The following is a 21,907-nucleotide window of genomic DNA, read 5'->3' as shown; positions in this document are numbered from 1 at the left end:
GGAACAGTCAGAGAAAAGCTATAGATGGGACCCCCTGCATGGTTCCTATACCGCTTCGAGGGTATGAGAGACGTTATGCACTCAGACAGCCATACATAATGTACCCTTGCACTGAAAGTGTGGAAGGATATTGCATGGAGGAAAGTTACATAGAAGGATGTCGCCAGCCAAGATGTCAGAATGCATCAATAAATATTGTGGATGGACATTAACGTGAAATCTGGCAAGGACAAAATTATGTCATGAAGTTATATGAACCTATGCTGAAACGATATGAAAATACTAAGTAACAAAGTAACTGAAGCACTAAGAGTAACATGAACCTCAAGCTAAAGTAATCATGTATCTAAAGCAGATGAAGTGACTTACTGACCAATAGCTGTACATACAGTAACACAAGGTAGAAAGAAAACGTATGGAAGCTTGCTATAGCAGAATATATAACGTGGCAAGGATGGCCATAATAGTTCAATGGACGATGGCTGACGTTAAATTTAACCAAGAGACATGCCGAGGCTGTAAGAATCAGGTGACTTGGAAAAACAGCCCCGTGAGCAGACCTGGCAATGAGTCATGGTTGGCGTAGAGCGAAGATGCTATTTTTCGAAGGATAAGCACAGGGCACAAAGGGAGTACTTGTATAATCACTGAATATGAGACATTCTTCATAGATGAAGGAAGACTAAAACATCTGGGAGAGCCAAACTTCTGGTCAATTAAAAGTACCCAAGGTTCAAATCAGATAGAGTGAAGGCCAAAAGGAGCAACAGCACCTTGCATAATTAAATCAAATAGCTGCAAATTTCTCAGTTCCCAGATTTTCATTCCTGCAGGAGCAGACAAGGAATCCTCCAGACTCCCTGAGCTTGCCCAGTCTACAATCTTTTATTTCAGAATTGCAAGGTTGGCAACCCAGGGGGGAAAGAGGAAGTGCATAATTAAATCAAATAGAAGTAAATGGAGGTTTGAAATGGACACATTTGTGGTCCACTCACACGTGATTCTGAAATCAAAAACAAAGGCTATTCAATAGAGCCTCAAGTTAAGATAGTGGTGTGCTCACACTCCCTTGAATGTACCAGGACAGTGAGCATCAACAAGGTCAACTACAAATGAGAGACTTTGGCTTGTGGCCTACCAATGAGAGATGACGAAGTTATTGGTAAAATGGGGGGTAGTCTGATGGGATTCAAACACCAATGTTTTCCTATCACATACGTGCTGCTAAGGAGCTGAAAGTCCAAGGTTGGGATAGTATGCCAGCCAATCAGTTGGGTTGGGGGACAACCTGACACACAATCGTGCAGGAGACAATCCACTGATCTGTGGTCCGCTATAATCAGTACTGTATGCATTTAGAGGTAGTTGAAAGTGTGCCCTACAGACAAGAGGTAGGCAATGTAGCACTAATCCTTATATGTTCTATAAGTAGATATGTCCCTTTCACCAATCCCTACCCTTAATAGGTTTTGTATTGTGCCATGTAGAATGGCATCATAGATTATTCATATTGGGGTATAAGACCTCCAAGCAATCAAACTTGGGGGTGAGTGTGCATGCATCAGTCCAATGTCTGCCAGTTGACGATGATTTATTAAACTGAAAATAAAGTAGTACATTGCCATGTTCCTTGGGTCTGTCCAGTTATTTGGTTTGTGACCATTATTGTAATTCCATCTAGCCCAAACATCCCCCTCTGTCTTCATCTTGAGCAAGACCTCCTTACGTTCTGGAAAAGCCTCAAGAGCTTACTCTTCACCCCCCCTACTTTCCCCCCGCTAATTGCACAGCAGCTTGACTGGTGTGCAGGGCCCCTATGCACCCTCGGGGCCTTGACCTCCCACATCTTTTCATCCCACCTGCTGTTTATCCTCTGCACTTGCCTCGGCTCACCCTCCACCACTGGAGTCGCACTTAACTTTCTCCAGATCACTTCAGCTGCTGCTCTCAACAAGCACCACATCACTTAACCCATATCCCTCTCCCCTCTGAATTTGCACGCTCTGAACACTCACAAGGCATAGTAGGTTTCCCTTCCCTTCCCCATTGTCTCTTCTTATTGTTTATTTTATTATCTAACATTGTTGTAATTACATCGTCTATCATTCCCTGTCCCCTCCCTGTTGCCCTGTGGGTGATTTGAAACAGTATTTGCTTCCTGTATAAGCGCCTAAAAAGTGACCAATAAATACAATAAATAAAATAAGGTGCTACAACGCAATTATAACTCACTTGCTCATTTTACAGATACAGTGACAAATGATACCACTCTGTAGAAATAAGTTCCCCATATATCTATCCATATCTTGGCCTCTTAAATAACAGGACCTCAACCAGACATTAAAGGGGAAGGGTAAACACACATTTCTTTCCCCCATAAAGAAAATCTCATAATCATAACTGAATCAATTAGAGTCTGCAGACTACCTAAAGGATAAAGTGGGGTTATAAAAGTGCCAACAACCCAGAGCATATTTCCAATTGATCTGCTAGACTAATAAACAAGTACGGGGTTTGGCAAGACACCATGGGGGTCATTACGACCTTGGAGGTAACCATGCCAGAATTTGCGGCATGGTTACCCCATTACCGGGTACCGGGTCCGGGTTCCTTAAATGAGGAATTACCGGGCCATTCAGACCTTGGAGGACCCGGTAATTCCTCATTCGAGGAACTTGCATCCGGTACATCCCCATTCCCATTCGAGCCCCCATAGGGCTCAATGGGAATGTGGAGGGAGCTAACAACCCGCCTGGTAATAACGGGCCCGTTGTTAGCTTCCTGGTCTCCCAGCGGAACCTGCTAAGGGCACCTGATTTTACCAGGTGCCCTTTGCAGGTCCCGCAAGCAGATTTGTAATAGGCGGTAAGAGATTGACAGCTCCGGCACGATTACCAGCACCGTTAACCCCTTACTGCCAACCTCGGAATGAGAATCCATGTCTTTCCCACTCATCACATTGGTTGATTCATCAGGAAAAGCTTTTCTGAAGTCCCTATTGGCATATTATCATGAATATACATGAATATATATAACATAAAACATAACCTTTATAATTTCCAATCCGAGTTTTGGAACTATTGTGAGGACTATTGTGAGGACCCGACTAAGGATATCCATAGATACTTTGGTTAATGCAGTTATGCCTAAAATCTGTGGCTATTTGTAGGGCTTCTACCGTCCACAGATACTATAATGTCAATATTAAATATGGGTGTTAGCCACTGCCACGTCTCTCATGGCGTAAAACCACTCATTATTCCCCCAGTAATATTGAAATTAAATATGATGCTGTAAGTAAATCGGATGATACAAACCCTAAGTCTCTATGACCTTAGATTGAAAAGTGATAATGTTATGAATATACAGTGTGAAAGACCTAGTCAAGAACAGGGTCCAACTGGGATGCTACCAGCAGAACACAGAAGGGTCCTGGGGATGTATGTCTCCTGTCTACTGGTCTGGTAAGTCTTTTACTAAGTCATGTACTAAGGCTATGTTCTTGTACCTTTGCTTTTCTCTCTTTATACTGTTCTTCTTTCGTCCCTGGTGATTCACAGATCGTCTTATATTTCTCCTCTTTCTGATGAGATTAATTCTACTCTTTCCAACTGCCTTCTAGCTGTTCAGGCCTGTATGAACTTTCATATCCTTCATCAGAACCCCCACAAGAACTTAAGTTCTCCTCTGCCTCTATTCCTGATACGTTTTCTTCCTCATGCTCCCTCGTTTTTCCTCCCTCATCACTTCCCCTAATTTCTTCCGCTAGGAACATCTGTGTCCTTTTTTAGTCTTCTCCCTTCATTTTTGTCCAAAACGTCCAAAACTGCCTATACTTCTATCTCTTTTTTATCTATAATATTCTCAATGCCCATTCCATTCATGCAACAGATCCTCTTATTACTTCTTTCATTCTCTCATGTTTAAATTATTTTTTTGTTCTCTTAATTGGGCTTTCTGCCTGCCAACTCTCCCCTCTTTGTTCTTTCCATAATTCCATAATATGGCTTATTTTCCTTCGTTCTCCTTGTGCTTCCACCTCCCTTTCTTATATCCGGGTCTTCTTTTCAATCCCTTTGCGTATTCTATGAATAGACTCAAGGACCTGCTCCACCTTACCTCTCATCCCTGATTTCCTCTTAGCTGCCCTCTCACTCTCTTTGTTCTCAATCTCAATTGCTTCTTAATATTCATAAACCTCCCTGCACTCAATCTCGTGTTCGCTCTTTTTCATTTCTGGTTCCCAAACATTGGAATGTTCTCTCCTTTCATATTCATGCCCTCTCCTATGTTGCCTCCTGTTCAGTTAACTTTTGTTTCTTATATTTTTGCATTTTGATTGTACAATGTCTTTCTCATCATGCCGCGCTATGATGAAATCTCTTTATACCTTTCAATAAAATACAAATATAAATACAAATGCACGGGAATCAAAGTCAAGATAAGTGCTCACACTGTCAAGGTGAAAGCATTGTATTTATTTCAATGTGGGATCATGCGGTACCCCCTAGAAACTGAATACCAAGTGATGTCTAAAAGAAAACAGTGGACACAAGGTTATCCCAAGGACCTTTCTCTACAGAGAATTAATCTGAAAGCCTTGACCGGGTCACATTCTACCTGTGAAATTCATACACTATGATACAAGTTGCTTTCAATTTGCCTCAAGTTAAAACTTACCCTGAGCAGTTACTTTTGTTTTTCAAACGTACAACAAGGACCTGCATTTAGATACCTTATTGTAAAATTTAGGAGCACAAAAGGATGCTGCAGTAATGTGTGTGACAATTATTAGTAGAGGTAGATACTATCTTCATGTGGAGATGAAATTCCACATTGGGTTGCGTTTCCACAAATACTTTTATGTTTCTTTAAACTAAAAACATCAGGTTTTGGTATTGCTAATAAAAGGTAGCTGACCAGGACCACACCCTATGCATATTTTGACAGCGCTTGTGCTTTTCCCTTCCCCAAATGAAGTTAAAGTGGGAATTATTTTAAGTGAAAGAAATGTCGATTAATGATTTATGTTTCTCCTTTTCATTCTCTGGCTACCTTGTCATTCCTTGTCAGCTGATAAAATAGCTCAGTGGGATGCAATCTGAAGGTCGCAGGTTCGAATCCCGGCAAGGCCAACTCAGACTTTCATCATTCTGAGGTCAATAAATGAGTACAAACTTCTGTTGGGTGATATTTTATGTGAATATGTTCTATGTAAAACGATTTGTCAAAAGCGCTATATAAATAACCCATCATCATGATGGTATTTATGTATCTTCAAAGGCTAATGCATTGATCCACACTAGCATATATTATTTCCATTTACTCCAATAGAAGGTGGCAAGATTTTGATGATGTGTGTGACACTGGGGCAATAGGATTTCCTGCACTGTCCAAGAGCTTGGTCCCAATGTCAGGAAAACACAAAGGCCATGGCTGGCAGGTATAGGTATCCTTACTTAACTGGGCGAGGCCACACAGCAGCTACGAGGAAACCACCCAGGGATCTTGGTGTGTTGCTATGAGATGGATCCTACATCACAGCTTCTTTCATGAAAAATCACACACATGGGGCCTCATTACGAGTCCGGCGGTAACCGTGCCGGAAATTCTGGCAGGTTACCGCCGGATTCGTATTACCATTCCGCCTCCGTGATTGCCAGAATCTCCAGGGCATTACAACCCTGATGACCCGGTAATTCCGGAGGCAGAATTCCGTTAATCCCCATTCCCATGGACTCCCATGGGAATGGGGAAGTGGAAACACCGGCACCATGCTGTAATGGTGCCAGTGTTTCCATGTCCGCCTGCAGGCGGGTGGTGTTAAACCTGCCAGGTGAGACCTGGTGGGAGTGACACCTCCCGCCTGCAGGACTCTTAATCAGCTGGTCCGGAAAGAACGGTGGTGGCGGATTTACCACCACCGTTCTTTCCGGACCAGCAGGGTCGTAATGAGGCTCATGGAGTTGCATGGCATTCTGGATTAAGAATGGGCTTATGGACGTCATTTAGGGGTCGCCCCTCCCTTGCTACCCGTGTGGTCTCTCTTGCTACCCCTAAAAAAATAAAATTCAAAAAATAACTTTCTTTTTTTTATGCAAGCTCCTGGGCTGTGGCCAGAGCCATGTGCCTCTTTGCTTCTGGAGTGACTGGCTTTCTTGTTCAGGCCTATTAAAAAAAAAAAAAACAGGGATTCCACAAGTCTAACACTTTCAGCAGTTACACTAATTAAGAAAGAATAGGAATAACACATAATTTGTCTTTCTGGAATTCTATACAATAATTGCTGAACCCATTAAAGGTTTATTTCAGGCACACTTTAGGGGGTGAGTCACTGATTTAGTCTGTTCTTATACACATCAACTCAGCCTGTCATTCTTCTGTGGTTGATAAATGAGTACCAACAAAGGTTGGGTGCTACTGTATGTGCATTTGTTCTATATAAAGAGCTTTACCGTAAGTGCTATATAATAACACATCATTAGGCCATGGACGTCTGCTTGCATTCACAGTAAATTTGTAATATGGGCCTATACACACTGATCTTAATGATACATATGGTGATCCATTCTTGTATGCATTGTATATCACATTATAATGATATTGTAACCATATTTTCCGTAGTGTACTTAGGAACAATACTTTGTGATGCAATTTCTTCTTTTGTCAAGGGGTGAAAGGTTGTGTTCCATCGTTTCCTGTGATATCACTTCGGGGTGGGGTCAAATTAAATCACTTCCTGTGATATCATCAGAGGTCAGCGGTTGTGTGATGTAACTTCCGCTACCCCTGGCATTTTGGTGCAATGACGTCCCTGAATGGGCTCCATTGTACACAAACAAAGGCGCAAAGAAGTGTAGTACGTTTTAACCCTAAAAATGTGCACTTATTACTAAACTGATCTAGAATGATCAAACAGAAGCTGCACCAAACGCTTTTCTAAAACCATCCATACCGAAGTCCATATGTAGTTGACAGTGACGCCATTGATTTCAGTCCAAGCATTCCTGCAGTAGCCGAGAGCCACATTTGAACATGCCATTCTTTTTTGTCACGGAAGTATTCTTCTATGCCAAACAAAAGAGCCAGAGAAGACTCTAATAAAGATCCAAGCCTTGAATGCCACTGATCTGCAGCTATTTAGTGGCTCTTATAAGATGGGTGGCATGCAAAAGCGGAACTGGCAGAAAACAAAACAAAACCTCCCTCCATTTGCAAATCACGAGCCGCATTTCTGTGCTAATTCACGCATGTAACGGTGTGAATCTGAACACAAGTGCTGATCCATTTAAACTAAAAATATGTGCACTTTAGCGTCTTCTAAAATATTTTCCTACAATGCTGATATTTTAAAAAAATCGAGAGATGCCATTTTAATTAAAACATAATCTTTCACCACATAAACATAATCTAAACGGTTATTCAGGCACAGAGATTCAGGAAATTAATATATTGATATTGAAAATATTTCATAAACAACACACCAGAGCTCTTTGTATACTCACGAAAAGCAGGGAAAGTAAAGTTAATTGGCTACACAATTCTCTTTGTACAGACAAATGACCAGCTATTCATTTTGAACTCATTTGATATATAGCGTAATACATCTTTTACAATCTCAATTTGCTAGGTGTGAGTATGTGGTATTACAGCAAAGACTCCCATTATATAAAAACAACATGTTATTAATGTAATAAAAATTATATATAACAGATGATTAGGCAAACATATTAAAGTCCAATTGCTTTACAAGATTCAACTGTATAACAGCACTCGAGTATGCTGACATGCGTAACATACTGGATACAGCTCTTCAACAACGTAATTTATAGTGACACATCATAAAGCAATTAAATGGCAATATTAATTAATTTGTATTTTGAATCATCTTAGAATGAGCTGGGTTCCTTTTCATTAAACTAATAAAAAATATTTTTATTAATAAAGGGAGAGTACACCAAGAAGAGGATTTTGCTACAAGTGATTTGCTGCCAATCGCATAGTTGCTAAGGGCAGGATGTGTTTCGGCCAAGATTGCAAACATTGATGTTGAATCCTGTATATCAGATGATTATATAAAACACCACTATGGCGGAACATGCTTCAGAAGTGAACTGGTGCCTACACAATCGCTCCAAAAAAACCCCCACTGTTTATTGGAAATTCCTACCAAAATGCAACCTGCATATTATACAACATAATACATGAACAAATCAAAAGAATCACTTGCAGGAGTCATGTCTCAATTGTCCCCCATGGGTCAGTATTTTCCTTCTTATTTGCAGACGCAAGTTTGTGAGAAAAATAAAGACTCAATTGCACGATTGCTTTCGATCAGGCAAGCGGAAGATGATACCAGATCAGATATCTATATTTTTTCGGAGGGCTTGGGCTCAGTTACCTGCGATTACATTATTGTTATTTATTGTGTTTATCCATCTTTCTGGATTTTAACAAATGCTTGATTTTGCTTTGATTAGACGGTGACTTTGGCAGACACCCCTTGTGAGCACTGCGCTAAGGCGTCCTGTAAGATTTTTGCCGCTGCAATAGACCAGTTTGTCTTCTGGCCGCTGATTAGATGGACCCACCATGTTTCCTCTTCACTCACGACATGGGTTTCCAGGAGGTGGGAGTAGATAGGATTGTCGAGCGTGTTGTCCCAGGACATTGGAGTAGCAGATGTCTAATTGTTTCTGTGTCGGCTTTGCATAAGCGGCAGGTTTTGGAGGGTGACTGACCTCTCAAGAACAGGATCTCGTTGGTATGTAGCAAGTTTAAACGTGCTCTTAGGAGGAATTGCCGTAATGGTTTGCGTGGGAATCTTCTGAATAGTTGTGTTGTTTGATTTAACTTCTTTGGGGTTTGGGGAAAAAGAGCCAGTGTTTTGTTTCCTTTGGCGCGCTCTTGGGTGTCAATCCATTCCGCCTCTTCCAGTTTTTTTTAAATTTTGTTGGGGTTCTTGATGAGGTCTTCGTTGGAGCATCCAATTTCGGCCAACTGCGATTGTATCTGCTCGGCCCATTTGACAATCAACCTGCAAGTCCCTGCTTTGATCTCCAGGTCTATTAGGTTGTAGAGGCGGGGCGCGTCGGGAAGGATTGTTTTCCTATACAAGGATATGCTCGCTAGGTTCACTTTGGCACTCAGTGAAGAGAGGCCCAGTTCGCGCCTGATTGCTTCGATCTGGGTGGAATTCGGCAGGTTCAGGACTGCTTTCCAAAAGAACCCCTCGAGTTTTTTCCATATTGTCATTGGAATAGCTGTCATCGCCTCCGCTCCATAAATCAAGGCAGGTATAACCTTAGCTTTGTAGAACCTTATCGTAGGTATCAGTGAGAAACGCCCGAAGTCGGGCTTGGGAGGTCAGTAATCTGGTTTTCCTCCAAAGATCTTTTTGCATGGCTGAGTCTGTGGGAGTGCTGTCTATTATTATTCCCAGGTATCTGAAGTTTTTCACTGTTTCGACGTTGACTTTTTCCAGGCTCCAGTTGAAGCGCTTCAGTCTTCTGGGTTTTTTTTCCAGTATGAGGACTTTTGTTTTTGCTTTATTTATAAGAAGGTTTGCCTGCTTGATGTAGTCTGCCAGGTCCGTCATTTGTCTCTGGAGACCGATTTCTGTTCTGTCCAGTAAGGTGATGTCATCGGCGTATAGCAACTGTGCTGTTGGCACGTTGCCTATTTTGGGGGGGAATGATCTGGAACTCTTGTTTATTTCTTTCAGGTCACCAATGAAGGCTATGAAGAGTTCTGGTGCCAACGGGCACCCCTGTTTCACACCTCAATTGGTCGGGATCTCTCCTGGGAGTAGGCCCTGCTGGTTTAGCTTGACCCTCATGGTGGTGGCCTTGTGGAGGGCTTTTATTGGGGCGAGGATGCTCGGGGGACAATCCCATGCTGGTAACTTCTCCCATAGCTTTGTTCGATCCACCAGGTCAAATGCTTGCGATAGGTCTATGAACGAGAGAAAGACTCTTGATCTGGATTGAATGGTCTTGCTTTTGATAATGCTAAGTAGCATGATGTTTACCGTGGCGGATGAGTTTTTCTTGAAATCTGCTTGAAATGGGTCTGCACAAGGTGCTGCCCTCGCCCATTTTTGGAATCGTTTTAGCAGCAGTGACCCATATATCTTCCCGATTGTGTCCAGGAGTGCGATTGGTCGCTAGTTCTGTGGGTTTGACTTTGCTCCCTTTTTATAGATAGGGACCACTATGGCAGAAGTCCAGGACCTCGGGATGGATCTAGTGGTTGAGCAGTTGCTGAACACCTGGCTGATGAAGGGGACCCAATTTTCAGCGTGAGATTTCAAGTCGGTATTTGTGATCCCGTCTGGGCCGGGTGCTCGCGAGGCTTTGAGTTTTCTGAGTGCGTCTTGGATGTCTTCTTTGTCAGAAACGTTGACCCACTCTGTTTCAGCCTCAGCTTGAGTTGAGGGTGGCGCTGATGGTGGTTCCTGAAACAGATCGGTGAAGTAAGTTTTCCAGTTTTCTTCACTTACTGCGTTACGGGGGATTATTTGGTTTGCGGACCCGCTTGATTTAGCAGTTTCCAGAATTCTCTGGCGTCTTTTCCGGCCCCCTTTTTCAACATGGCTTCTGAGTCATTTTGATATAAGGTTATGCGGTGTTTTTTTATCCAGGTTTTGTATTTTTTCGTTTCCACTGTCAGTTCTTCTTCCATAGCTTCCGAGTAGTTAGTTTTGATCCACCATCTTAGTCTTCTTAGTACTGCCCTTCTTTCCACCACCTGTTTATCGAAGTTGTGAGATTTGGTCCAGGCCGTGGATTTTGTCCCTTTCGAGGTGACTTTGAAGGGACTTAAGAGTGGTTGGTAGTCTGTTGATGGACCGCCCGCTCTGTATTTTGATGTTAGATGGGCGATGCGTTCTTCCGTTAGTCTGAGGCGGGCCCCTTGGTTGTTGCTTTCGACCGAGTAGCCCAACAAGGTGTTTTTTCCTCTGAATGAGTTCCAAGTGGCTTGGAGTAAGTTGTGGTCACTCGCTTCGGTTTCGATCACGTCAAAAGAGGACATCACCATCTGTGTTTCTGGGGATATGAAGATGTAATCTATTGTAGCAGACTTATTCATTCTTTCCCATCTCGGGAGTCTGTTTGGGTTGGGGAAGGACTGGGCCATATTGAGAAGCCCTCGACGCCATCAAGTCGTTCCATTGGGCTCCTCTGTCTTCAGATTTGCTCTTTCGGTTCGCTGCTCTTGGCCATGCCGTTCTTGTCTGACAGGTTGCGTTTAAATCTCCGCATATTATTATGTGGGCTGTGTTTTCATCCACACGGAGGGTGTCGATTGCTGTTTCGATCAGTTTGAGGAACTTTGCGTCCGAAATTACTTGAGGGTTCCAGTACACCACAATGATTCCTAGGATGACCATCAAACCCGCATCTTTTTTTGGTTTATCCCGTGCTGGTTTGTTGTCCCACGACATGGTGGCAACCAGATGATGTTTCGAGGTTTCTAGAACTTTTGATATGCTGATTCCGCTGCCCGCTCGGGCCGCCAGGAGAATTCCTGATGATGGCCGGCCGAGGCGGCTTTTCACAGCCGGCGCGAGCACAATTTCAAAGCCATCAGGAGCTGGAACCTCCGGAAGCCATGTTTCTTGTAGGATCAAGATGTCAAACTGTCCTAGGTTGATTCCTCCTCTTTGCGTCAGATGTTTGAACCTACACGTGTTCCAAGATCCTAGTTTGAGGTTGTTAACTGCAGCCCCGGGGGATTCTTCTCCATTTGCCCGGTCCGGCCCTGCTGCGGGGGCCTCGGGTTTCTATTTTTTTTCGAGGATAGTGAAAAAACGTTCGGCAGCCTGGGCCAGAACGAGGTCCTTGTGTTTTGATCCTCCTGTAACGTTGGGTGTTCTCTGATTCTGTCGTTGGTTCGTTTTGGGGATGATTGCACGTCCCGGGATTTGGAATCTCGAGTTCTAACTTGGGTGTAGTGCTGCCGCTTTTGCTCTGTCGCCTTTGCTGTTACCACCCTTACTTCTTTGGCCCTGGCTTCCATGTGGAAGTTGTGATCTAAATCTCGTTCTCTCGCATTGTTGTGCTCGAGGGCATTTTGGGGTGGGTTTCTCCGGAAAGGTGCTGAGTTAGTATTCTCTTGGTTAGTTATGTGATGTGGTCTTGGCAGGGAGACTATTTTCTTTGCTCTCCATCGAGGAGTGCGTGAATAGGAGTCTTAATGAAGTCTCCTCCGGTTTGGAGTTAGTTGGCATCTCGGTTGCAGAGTTCTGGACTTTTCTCTCCACCATGATGCATCACCTCTGTTCTCCGCCCAGTCAAGTATCCTGATTCCGTGCTTGTGTAGCTCTCTTTGGACCTCCTCAAAGTCTTTTATCTGGAAGGACGGTTTTAGGTGTATGTATGCTTTTGCTATTGCCTTTTTGTGGTACGGTTCTACCAGTGCCAGATCGTCTGACCTCAATTTTTTTAGCGTGTTTGTTTTTCTGGAGATTCTAAGTATGGTGTTTCTGTTCAAAGTTTGAAAATCTTTGTTCCAGGCCTTCTGTTCAAGCTTGTACGTCGTTGTTTGCGGCTCTGGTCTTTGTGTTGTCTGTTTGTTTAGGAGGTGAGTTGTTGTCGGTCTTCCATGGTCTCTTTGATTTTCACGGGACCTCGACCGGGTTCTCTTCCCTCAGGTTCTTGATGTTTCCGCCAGGGGAGCGACTGTTTTTTGTTTGGAGGGCTGTTTCGGGTGGGTCTCTTTGTTTGGTCTTGCCCGGGGGCTCGACCTGGGGTGTAAAGGTCCCAGGCTCCCATTTCTCCCCGCCTGTGGCTGGATGGGAGAATAGACTTTATCAGATGTTAGGTCTACAAGGTCTGAGTCGACCGTTGTGTTCAAGTGCTGGGAGATGTTCATTGCGACCTTGTCCCTCAGAAAGTCTTCAACCGATTTAGGTGATGTTGAAGGAGGCTGGTTGTCAGGCGGTTTTTCGATTGAAGCGGGTGCTGTACCCGGTGGTGTTTTGTTCTTAGCCGTCAGCTTTTGGGAGGGCCGGTCGATTGCCGAGATTGACCTAGGCGGGACTCCGAGAGTTAGTACAATTTGTGAAGGGTCGGACCCAGGGGTTGTGGTCCTGTTCTTAACACCCTGGGGGCGAGTTGACTTTGCCGCCGGGACCGTCCAGGCTTCCCTTGTGGGGATCGAGCTATCCGGTGTTGCTACCAGTGCTTTTGTTGTCATCGGGATAGGCTTAGGGTTGATTGGAGGCACGCTGAAAAGCGCATAGTTCCCTTCCCGCTTTTGTTTTAGAGTTGTGGACAGGTTTTCTGCCGTGCCCCTCGGTGGGCAACGGGGTTCTGTTTGAGAGGTGGTGTTTGTCCTTAAGTGGGTCTTTGGTACCTGCCTGTCCTGTCCCGTGTACACTAAGGAGCACTCTGAAACAGGTGTGATCTTGTCGTTTGTGCGGACCTCCAGGGCTGTTATATACCCTTCAAGGAAAAGCAATTTGGTGTGGGTCATTGCTAGTAGGGTGGTCTGATCTTTCAGTGAATCGCTCAATGCCTCGTAGAGCTTGCAGAAGGGGGCGAGAGCTATTGTTATTGCTGACATGACGGCTAAGGAGTCATGTTTCCTGCCAGGAGTCTCCTGTTTACTTTGTGGAGCCACCTCGCTGGTTCTTCTGGCTTTGATTGGTGTTGCAAAGATCTCGTCCAGCGATAGTTGTTGCGCCACTTGGTGGGGTGTGAGGGCGCAATGTTTGTTCAGTTTCTGGTTTGCTGCCTCCTGGTGTTTTTTGTCAAGGGGGGCCCGAGGATTTAGACTTGTCCCCTCTGTCTGAAATGGGGGTTCCTCTGAGGTTTGGCATGATGCTGCCCTCGGTAACCCAGCTGCGGACCTTCGGCGTTGCCTTGGTTCTGGCTGGATTGGCTTCTTTATAAGTCCGGAGATGGGGCGCATGAATCCGGGGGCTAGCCGGTCCCGGGGACTGTGGTGTTTGGTGCTGGAAGGGGGGTCGATCATTCTTAGCACCCTGGTTGCTTGAGTTGGGGAGGAGCACTGACGAGTCTGTCTTCTCGGACTGAGTACTAGAGGGCGGGGAGTTCCTCAGTGTGCTCGGAGTTGCAGCGTCAGGGTTCTCAATCGCGGGTATTGAGATGGTTTCACTGAAATGCTGGGGGTCTGAGCCTCCCCGTTCGTTACAGCCCATTGATGCGTCCTCTGTTGCGCTGAGTGGGGGTGTACCCAGGATTGGCTGGTTCTCGCTGTTTAGGCCAAGAGGCTGGGTTTCTATCCGTGGGGGCTGCCTGAGGCCCATGCTTCCCTCTGTTTTCCTCAGTTTAGAGGAAGGAGCTGGGTCAGTGATTGCTTCGAGAATGTCTGCGTCCGAGATTTCTGCATCGATGGCAAGTTTTCTTTTACCCAGGCGGTTAAAGAAGACTTTCACCGTCATACCCAGCTGATTTTTGCCGTGTGCTGTCTTCACAGGGCCACTCTGCCTAGCTTTGGTGTTGGTTTTTTTTTTGTTGTAGTTGTTGTTGCGAGGAGTTCAGTGTGGACTTGTGGGTTAAGAGACTTGTGGTGGTTTCGTTGTTTTTTGATGTTGTGTTTTTTTGCTTTTTTTTTTTTTTTGTTGATGTTCGGGTGAGATTGGCTTTCTGCTTGAAAGTCGAGTGGCCTCGCATGTGGGGTGGCGTGGGGGAGGGAATGCTATTCACCTCCTCAATCTCTGCCCACTCCCCTTCCGTTGTCAGAATTCTCTCGCCATTAGTGCCCAGTGGGCCGGTTGAGTTGAAGGCTGAAGCCATAGTACCTGGACTTGCCGTGGGTGGAGCTCTTTCAGGAGAGGCGTGGATCAGGGCCGTGATTACGAGAGCTGTTTCTACTCCCCCTCCACCGCCGATGCCCCAAACTCCAACGGTTCCGCGAGCAAAGGCGACGGCCCCGAGGCACTCAAGGTACAGATAGGATTCTTCGTGAACGCCCCCGGGGGGCCGCGAGCGGAGCCCCCGGGGCGCATCCAACACAGGGGACACTCAGCCCCGCGCTCGGAAGGCCGCGCTCCAGGTCGTCCGCTGTCGGCGTCCCCCTTCGACCCTGTGCTGGCAGCGAGCCACGGGAGCCGTTCGCGCCTGGAGATGCAGGTTCAAGCCGAAGTGTCGAGGTTGCGTCTCCGGGCATGGTTGGCGTCTTCATGAGATGCAGCTGAACGATCGGAGCTGTCGGGATCCTCACCAAAGGTGCTTGCTGCAAGTCGGTGTTGTGTTTACTGGCGTTTGGCTGCGCTCCGGCCCCAGGGGATCGGAAGTAGTTCGAAGTCTTTGGCAGCTAGGCGGGGAGGAAAGCTCAATCGGAGGTGGCTCGGGGAGAAGAGAGGTAATCTCCCATTCATGTCTCTGATCCGAAGTTGGACTCAGATTTGTGAGGTTAGCCGCCCACTGCTCGGGTGAGGATTGGAATGAGTGGGACCTTGTCGGGTGTGGTGGGGGTTTGGGCGCCTTTTTCGAGATATTGCTGGGTTTTGAGCTTCTTAGAAGTCTTTTCCCCCCTTCTCCCTACCCCGACCGAAGATTCATCAGATTGAGCAATGGGGAGGTTTCCATCCTACCTCCCTTCCCGTCGCTGCTCGCTGGGACTTGCAGGGACTGCAAGGACTGCGACTCCCTCAGCGACTGGCTCCGCGGCCGCTCCGCGGCAGGGAGGACTTTATGTAGAGGATCCCTTTTCAGTAGAGACTGTAGACAGACTGCAGGTAGAATCAGGACCAGGAGAGAGGGATGACTGCAAGGACTGCGACTCCCTCAGCGACTTAATCACATTGAGAAAAGTATCCAGATGAGCACACGTAGTTAAGTTTGGTAGGTAGTGAAAATCCCCATAGTGATAGGGATTGATGGGCCCTTCTTATATTATTTAATAAAGAATCATTTGAAATGTCCTCAGTGTGTCTGACTCACCACAGGTGCTATACAAAACCACTGACATTACATTATGTCACATACACATGTACACATATATGATCAAGTATTTTTATGGAGCACAACATTTATAAGTGAAACATGGACTGTGTTGCCATCAAGGGGCACAAACATTTGCCAACATAGGCCCTATTGACACCTATAGTATCAGTCATATAAATCATCTTGTGGTAATTATCTTTAGGCTTATAATAATTTTCAAAGAAAATAACAATCACCATCGAGCTGTTTCTATCTGGGTTGTCACAGTTAACCAAGACTTTATAGGTTTTACTCACTAGTGCAAATTCCTTGTTGAGAAGCATCTGCTCCACCAGTGATGACTCATTGTGGAAGAGGTGCGGCTGCATATGACTCCACATGTGTGGAAACCACCAGAACTCATCCACTGACCCCAGCAGCAGGTCGTCACCTTTATCCTCCTCAACGGTTCCTGAAAAGCAATTTAGAAATATGGAGCTGTCATGAAGAAGAGCGAGAATGGGAAGCTGTTTGCAATATTAAGATTTTTATTGGTTCACAGAGATCAGGGACAGCATTATTAAAAGTGCACCATTGGGCAAACAACAAATTATACGGTATATGCTGCAGAAGGCCCGCTTTCATATATCAGGTTGAAGACGACTTCTGTAATATCAATTAGCAACCCAGGTGACGCCCACTCTGACAGTCTGGAACATGGGTGTGAACCCCCAGTAAGCACCCACATTCCTCTATGGCCAGCCACTGCCTCTCCTCTGTCTGCCATCTTTTTCTGACTGTAGACCAGGCCATGCCTGCTCCTCTCTTCCCCACCACCTCCATACCCCACCTACCTGACTGTAGTGACCTCCCTCTCAGGCTCTGTCAGACAGACACTGTCCCTTTTTTCCAGCAGACATTTTTAATGTGTAGTTTTTATGGGAAAATATCATGAACCTGGTTTCCCATTAAAAAAAATACAAACAACTCTCAGCTGCCAGGTCGGAGCCTCGGTGTACTAACAGCTATCACCCTCTGTGTTCTGAGGCAAAACGTGATGGAAACGGCCCTGAGGCTTAACCTATGAGGCTATTACTGGACTTGTCCACACTTGAATATGGCAGTGATAGATTACATTTGCAGCATTTACAGTAGCACGTTCTGGAAGGAACATTCCCTCATTTGCATGGAGAAATGTCCCATACAAACAAAGGAATTGATGGCCTTAGTTAGCTGTTGCCATAAAGTGCTTAACAGTACTTCCTTCTCGAAGCAGCATGAAAAGAACAGCAGGGTCAGGCATAACAGTTAAAAACATGAGTGAACCAATAGTTCAAGATATGTAATAGAAAAGCAACCGCAATATGTCGAAGGGCTAATTGTTTCCCCCATGCATATGCTTTTTTAATTTTGTTATTCAATCAATGAATCGTGTTGTGTATCCGCAGATTTACGTGTAGTGAACCTGAGTGCTAATGTTTGTAACTACCGCCTGTAAAAATGCTATGTGCATGTATGTTTCTGTTTGTGGTCCACCAGCTGTGTGTATTCCAAGATGGAATTTAAAAAGTTCATTATGAAGCTGAGTGTTACTGCAAGGAGGAACATGGAGGATGGAATGGCCCTAGATGTAAAACACTTAGAGGATCATTTTCTTTCGTTTATAGGCATAGCCATATTTAAACTTGTCATTGAATTTGTATGAACTTTGAGCTTTGACCAGGCTTCGATTCCAATTTTTCAGTTTAAATGTATTGCCGTTTGAAGCAACCATGAATGACTGCTAAACAGCCAAGCCCCCTTTAGTCCCAATAAGGTGGAGTCAAGCCCACGTTTTTTATCCTCTGTGCATAATATGCGCACCTCTGCAGGTAACAATTGATTTCAATTTTAAGATATTTTCATGTTAGGAAATGTCTCCCAGTTTCTTTTAATTATTAGTATTATTATTATTGTTGTTATTATTATTATTATTATTATTACGATTATTATTATGGCATTTATTGAACGCTGACTGAGGCTCGCTTTACAGAGGTATACAATAATAGAGATACACAACGGAGTGCTTTGTAGACGTATACAACAGTGCAGAGACATAATTGAGTGCCTTTCAGTGGTAACAACAGAGCAGATATACAGTGGGAGGCAGGATACAGAGTGGCAGAGAGGAGGGGTACAGCTGTACAGGGTGGCGGGGACGAGAGCGGTTGAACAGTGTCTAGCAAGTCAGGAGGCGCGCGGGGTGATGTGATGGCCTGGTTATTGAGGAGGAGGGACTCCTTGAAGAGGTGGGTCTTGAGTTATTTCCTGAATCGTAGGGGCATGGGGCGAGTCTGATGCTGACAGGGAGGAGGTTCCATAGTCTTGGGGCGTAGGCAGAGAAGGCTTGTTTTCTGGTCCTTTCCTTTTTGCTGCAGCAGATTTCAAGTCTGCACGTGTCCTGGCTTTTGGCGGTGCGCTGTCCGCCGGAGATGCTTAGTTTCTCCACGAGATAGCTGGATGACTTGAGGGCGACTGCCTTATAGATGATGCAGCAAGACTTTACATGATTTGTGTGTGCAGAGGGAGCCAGTGAAGGTTGATGAGGGCTGGGGTGATGTGGTCGTACCACAGCCATGTGTAGGACACTTCTCAGGGGCACATGGGTAGACGATGGGATGCCTTCGTGCAGGGAATTGCCCCCATCTAGGTGGGATAGGACCAGTGCTTGAACAGTGGATCTAAAGCTGACCGAAGCTTAGCTATGTGTGGCTTGAAGGAGAGGTGTTAGCCGTTGTGGAACCCGAAGGACTTGGTGCAGGAGGTGAGCATGAGTGTGAAGCCCCCACGGTTCATGGTTGATAGCCAGGTCTGTACATATGGGTGTTCGGCGTTGTTGTTAAGGAGTAGGAATTCAGTCTTGGAACGGTTGAGCTTCAAGTATGCACTGGACATCTAAGACTGGATCAGTGAGAGGCAGGTTTTGAGCCTACTGATGTCCTTGATGGAGTCCATCTTGAGGTATAGCTGTGTGTCATCTGGGTATTGGTGGATGTGGATGTTGTTTGTGGCTATGAGGCCTTCCAGAGGCTCTGTGTATAGATGAAGATCACTGGGTAGAGGATGTCTTTTAATATTTCGGTTTTAAGTGATGAACTGTTTGAGTAGATATATAAAAACGGCTTTCTAAATTTCTATTACTTTATTTAATGTTATGATATGATGTATATATGGTGACTGAGCTTTCTTTTTATATCGTATCATTATATTGTACCTGGTTTCATTCCCCAATGCCTGTTTAGATGGCTTTATGTACCTTAATTAATTCTTTTGAACAATTCCAAAAAAAAGTTGTATACATACTGATTGTGTTATTGTTAGATCTTGGTTTGGATGCATGTGTTTGTCCTGAGTGCAGGTGTGATTGACAGCTAAGGAGAATGAACTGGAAAGGATGAGGGAGGATGGCCGGTGGATGGTCTTATGTTCATGTTTCTCAAGAATACCTGGGAACTGGAAATACATCTACATAGAGTAATCTGAACTTTATAAGAAATGCCTCACAGCTGGTTTGTGTCTGGGTTCCACCCACATCTCCTTGGTTTGAAACAATTAACTTCTTTAAGAAACGGCTAATTACGTTATCTTAGTGTGTATCAAATATACAATGGCGACACGTGGGCATTAGTGAGGCCCATTGTAGCGGGAAAGGGTTGCAGGAAATTGAATTGCAGAGGCCCCCATTCTGCTGTCCACATCTGTGGGAGGAGCCTCAGCTGATGTAAGGAAAGGAAGGAGTCGAAGTCTAGTGACTAGAGGTCAGTTTCAGAGGGATTCCGAACTAAGGAGTGACTTTAATGTAGTAGAAGACGGAGCATGGACAGAAACTGGGCTACACACAACAGGAACAAGATATAGCTCCCCCTTACAGTTTTGCAGCCAGGTCACATGCAATCGTCCTGATAAACTTAATGAAATGTCATCATTGGTCCTCGGTGAATACACATATTATGGGTGTGGAAGAAGCATCCCTTATGGCAAAATGAGAACCATTATCATATATTCAAGGCAGCCTGGGGACACTGACACGAATGGCGAAAGCACAGGCTTTGCTGGGATAAACCTAAAAGATTGGCGGGTTTAGGCATTGTCTATTACTTCAAATATTTCTTCATTAAAACGGATGCATTAAACATATGGCACATTCTAACCCTAAACTGTTGAAAACAACCAGCTTTCTTAGTTTTCAATGTGCCGAGTCCTGGAGAGGCACTCTGCTCTCTCACAGCAATAAAGCACCATGGATATCTTGCCGGAAAGGTCTCTTTGGGCAAACAACCGACATTTACTGTAATTAAGAACACCCAAGCATATTTTATTTATAATGAGTGAACAATGTGTTTCCTGGGGTTGCAAATCATTGACAATGTTTGCAGCGGATAGATGACAGCGGCGCAGTCCATGCAGAGTACTAGCTCCAGACCCCAGATGCATCGTTCACTGCGGATTGCGACCAGACTCCTAATGGAGGCACTGGCAGGCCTCAACTCATTAAGAAGCTTTGTTCTATTTTGGTACGTTTTATATGCCTCTTGATATTTCTCACACGCACATTACAGTCGAGCAGAAAATGAATTTTGCTCACATGAAATGAAAGATTTCTGACTGGTAATCCCCATTAGTCTAATTCATGACTTCAGAACGGCCGCCATTAACGTAGGGGTGTCTGTCTCCCAGTGATAGGCTTCACACAGAGCTGGCAGAACTTTTAAAAGCAATTTAGCACCTCCTCTCTATGGTGCTGCATACAGACTGTATAGCTCCGGTACGTGAGATAAACGTGAACAGCAATGCTAACTACCTTCTCTCCAGAAAGGCAGCCAGCTAGATCTGGAGCTATGGCCACATTGCTCTTGTGGGTCCTAATCTATGACCCTAATATGTTTTTGTCCATTTTTTAAACAACATAAAAACAAGTCATATCACTGGACTTTTAAAGATCCATCAGAATGTTGTCATTGATGCAGCCATCTTTGAGCCACTGTCATGAAACAAACTCTTCTAACACAAAGCGGATGTTGATCTATACACCTGCTTACATCTTTTTTTATTAACAGCTTTATGCTAGCTTAGCTAGCACCCTAGAAAAGCTAACTTTCCCCTGCCTAATTCCTATTCCTGGGGGCGATGGTGCACTGCATATCTAGTGTAAGGGGATAGAAGAGACACTGAACCTAAACTATTCCAGTCTAGCGAAACAATATAAGCAATTGTGAAATATCAGGCAAAAACCAAAGCTAAAAATCCTCTGGTAGTTGGTCAGGGGGAGTACAAAACTCAAACTTTATTACTCGCTCTCATCTGCTCCTTTAGGGTACCAATCAGAATCTATCAATCGTTGAACTAAAAAAATGATTAAACATTATTATTTCATGTTAGGTTTGCGAAAAACGCATGGACAGCCCATCAAAACACAGTCAACCGGTTTCAGCGGACTATTCAAATGCTTCTATGCCTCTTTCATCAGGACCCATAAATACTGAGAGGATAGAAGGCCAGTATATAAAGGTATCTAACTATTCCGCTCTTGCCAAATACTTTGATATTCTCATTTGAATACAATCCAACATGAACTCAGAAAGGCAATTATAGACTTCAGTTTGCAAAATTGAATAGAATTAGACCAGACAAATTGCTATCACACAGCTGAAAAATATCTTATATTGCAATGTTTTGTTACAGATTCTTAGACAAAAAAGGTGCTCATCTTTTATACTTAGCCTGCAACAATACAGGAACAACTTTCTTTTGGCAAATGTTTATATGCATAGTGCACTTTTTTCAGTTGGCAAAAACAAACTGAAAGAAATGTGCATAGATACTTTCAGTTCATGTCATGTCACTTCACATTGAGTACGTCATAGTCCCACCTTTTCTTTTTTTAAGGACTTGAGTCTTGAGTTTAACATTATCTGATATTTTATCAGGACATTATAAGTTGCATTTGTTTGTGTATTGACGAGAAAGAGTGG

At 44.5% G+C, this 21,907-nt stretch overlaps 1 protein-coding gene across 3 annotated transcripts in view; it reads right to left on the bottom strand.

The window, feature by feature from the left end:
• The window catches only part of NDST4 (N-deacetylase and N-sulfotransferase 4), a 2,547,020-nt gene that overhangs the window by 1,727,029 nt on the left and 798,084 nt on the right, over positions 1-21,907 (bottom strand). For all 3 annotated transcript variants that reach the window (XM_069631065.1, XM_069631066.1, XM_069631067.1), the window contains one exon: positions 16,214-16,368. In XM_069631065.1, the coding sequence (XP_069487166.1) occupies positions 16,214-16,368 (155 nt within the window). The remainder of the gene's footprint in view (positions 1-16,213; positions 16,369-21,907) is intronic.

This window comes from Ambystoma mexicanum, chromosome 6q (assembly GCF_040938575.1).
Source record: "Ambystoma mexicanum isolate Mex_15411 chromosome 6q, UKY_AmexF1_1, whole genome shotgun sequence".
NCBI classification, from domain to species: Eukaryota; Metazoa; Chordata; class Amphibia; order Caudata; family Ambystomatidae; genus Ambystoma; species Ambystoma mexicanum.
This window is presented reverse-complemented; position numbering and strand designations above follow the sequence as displayed.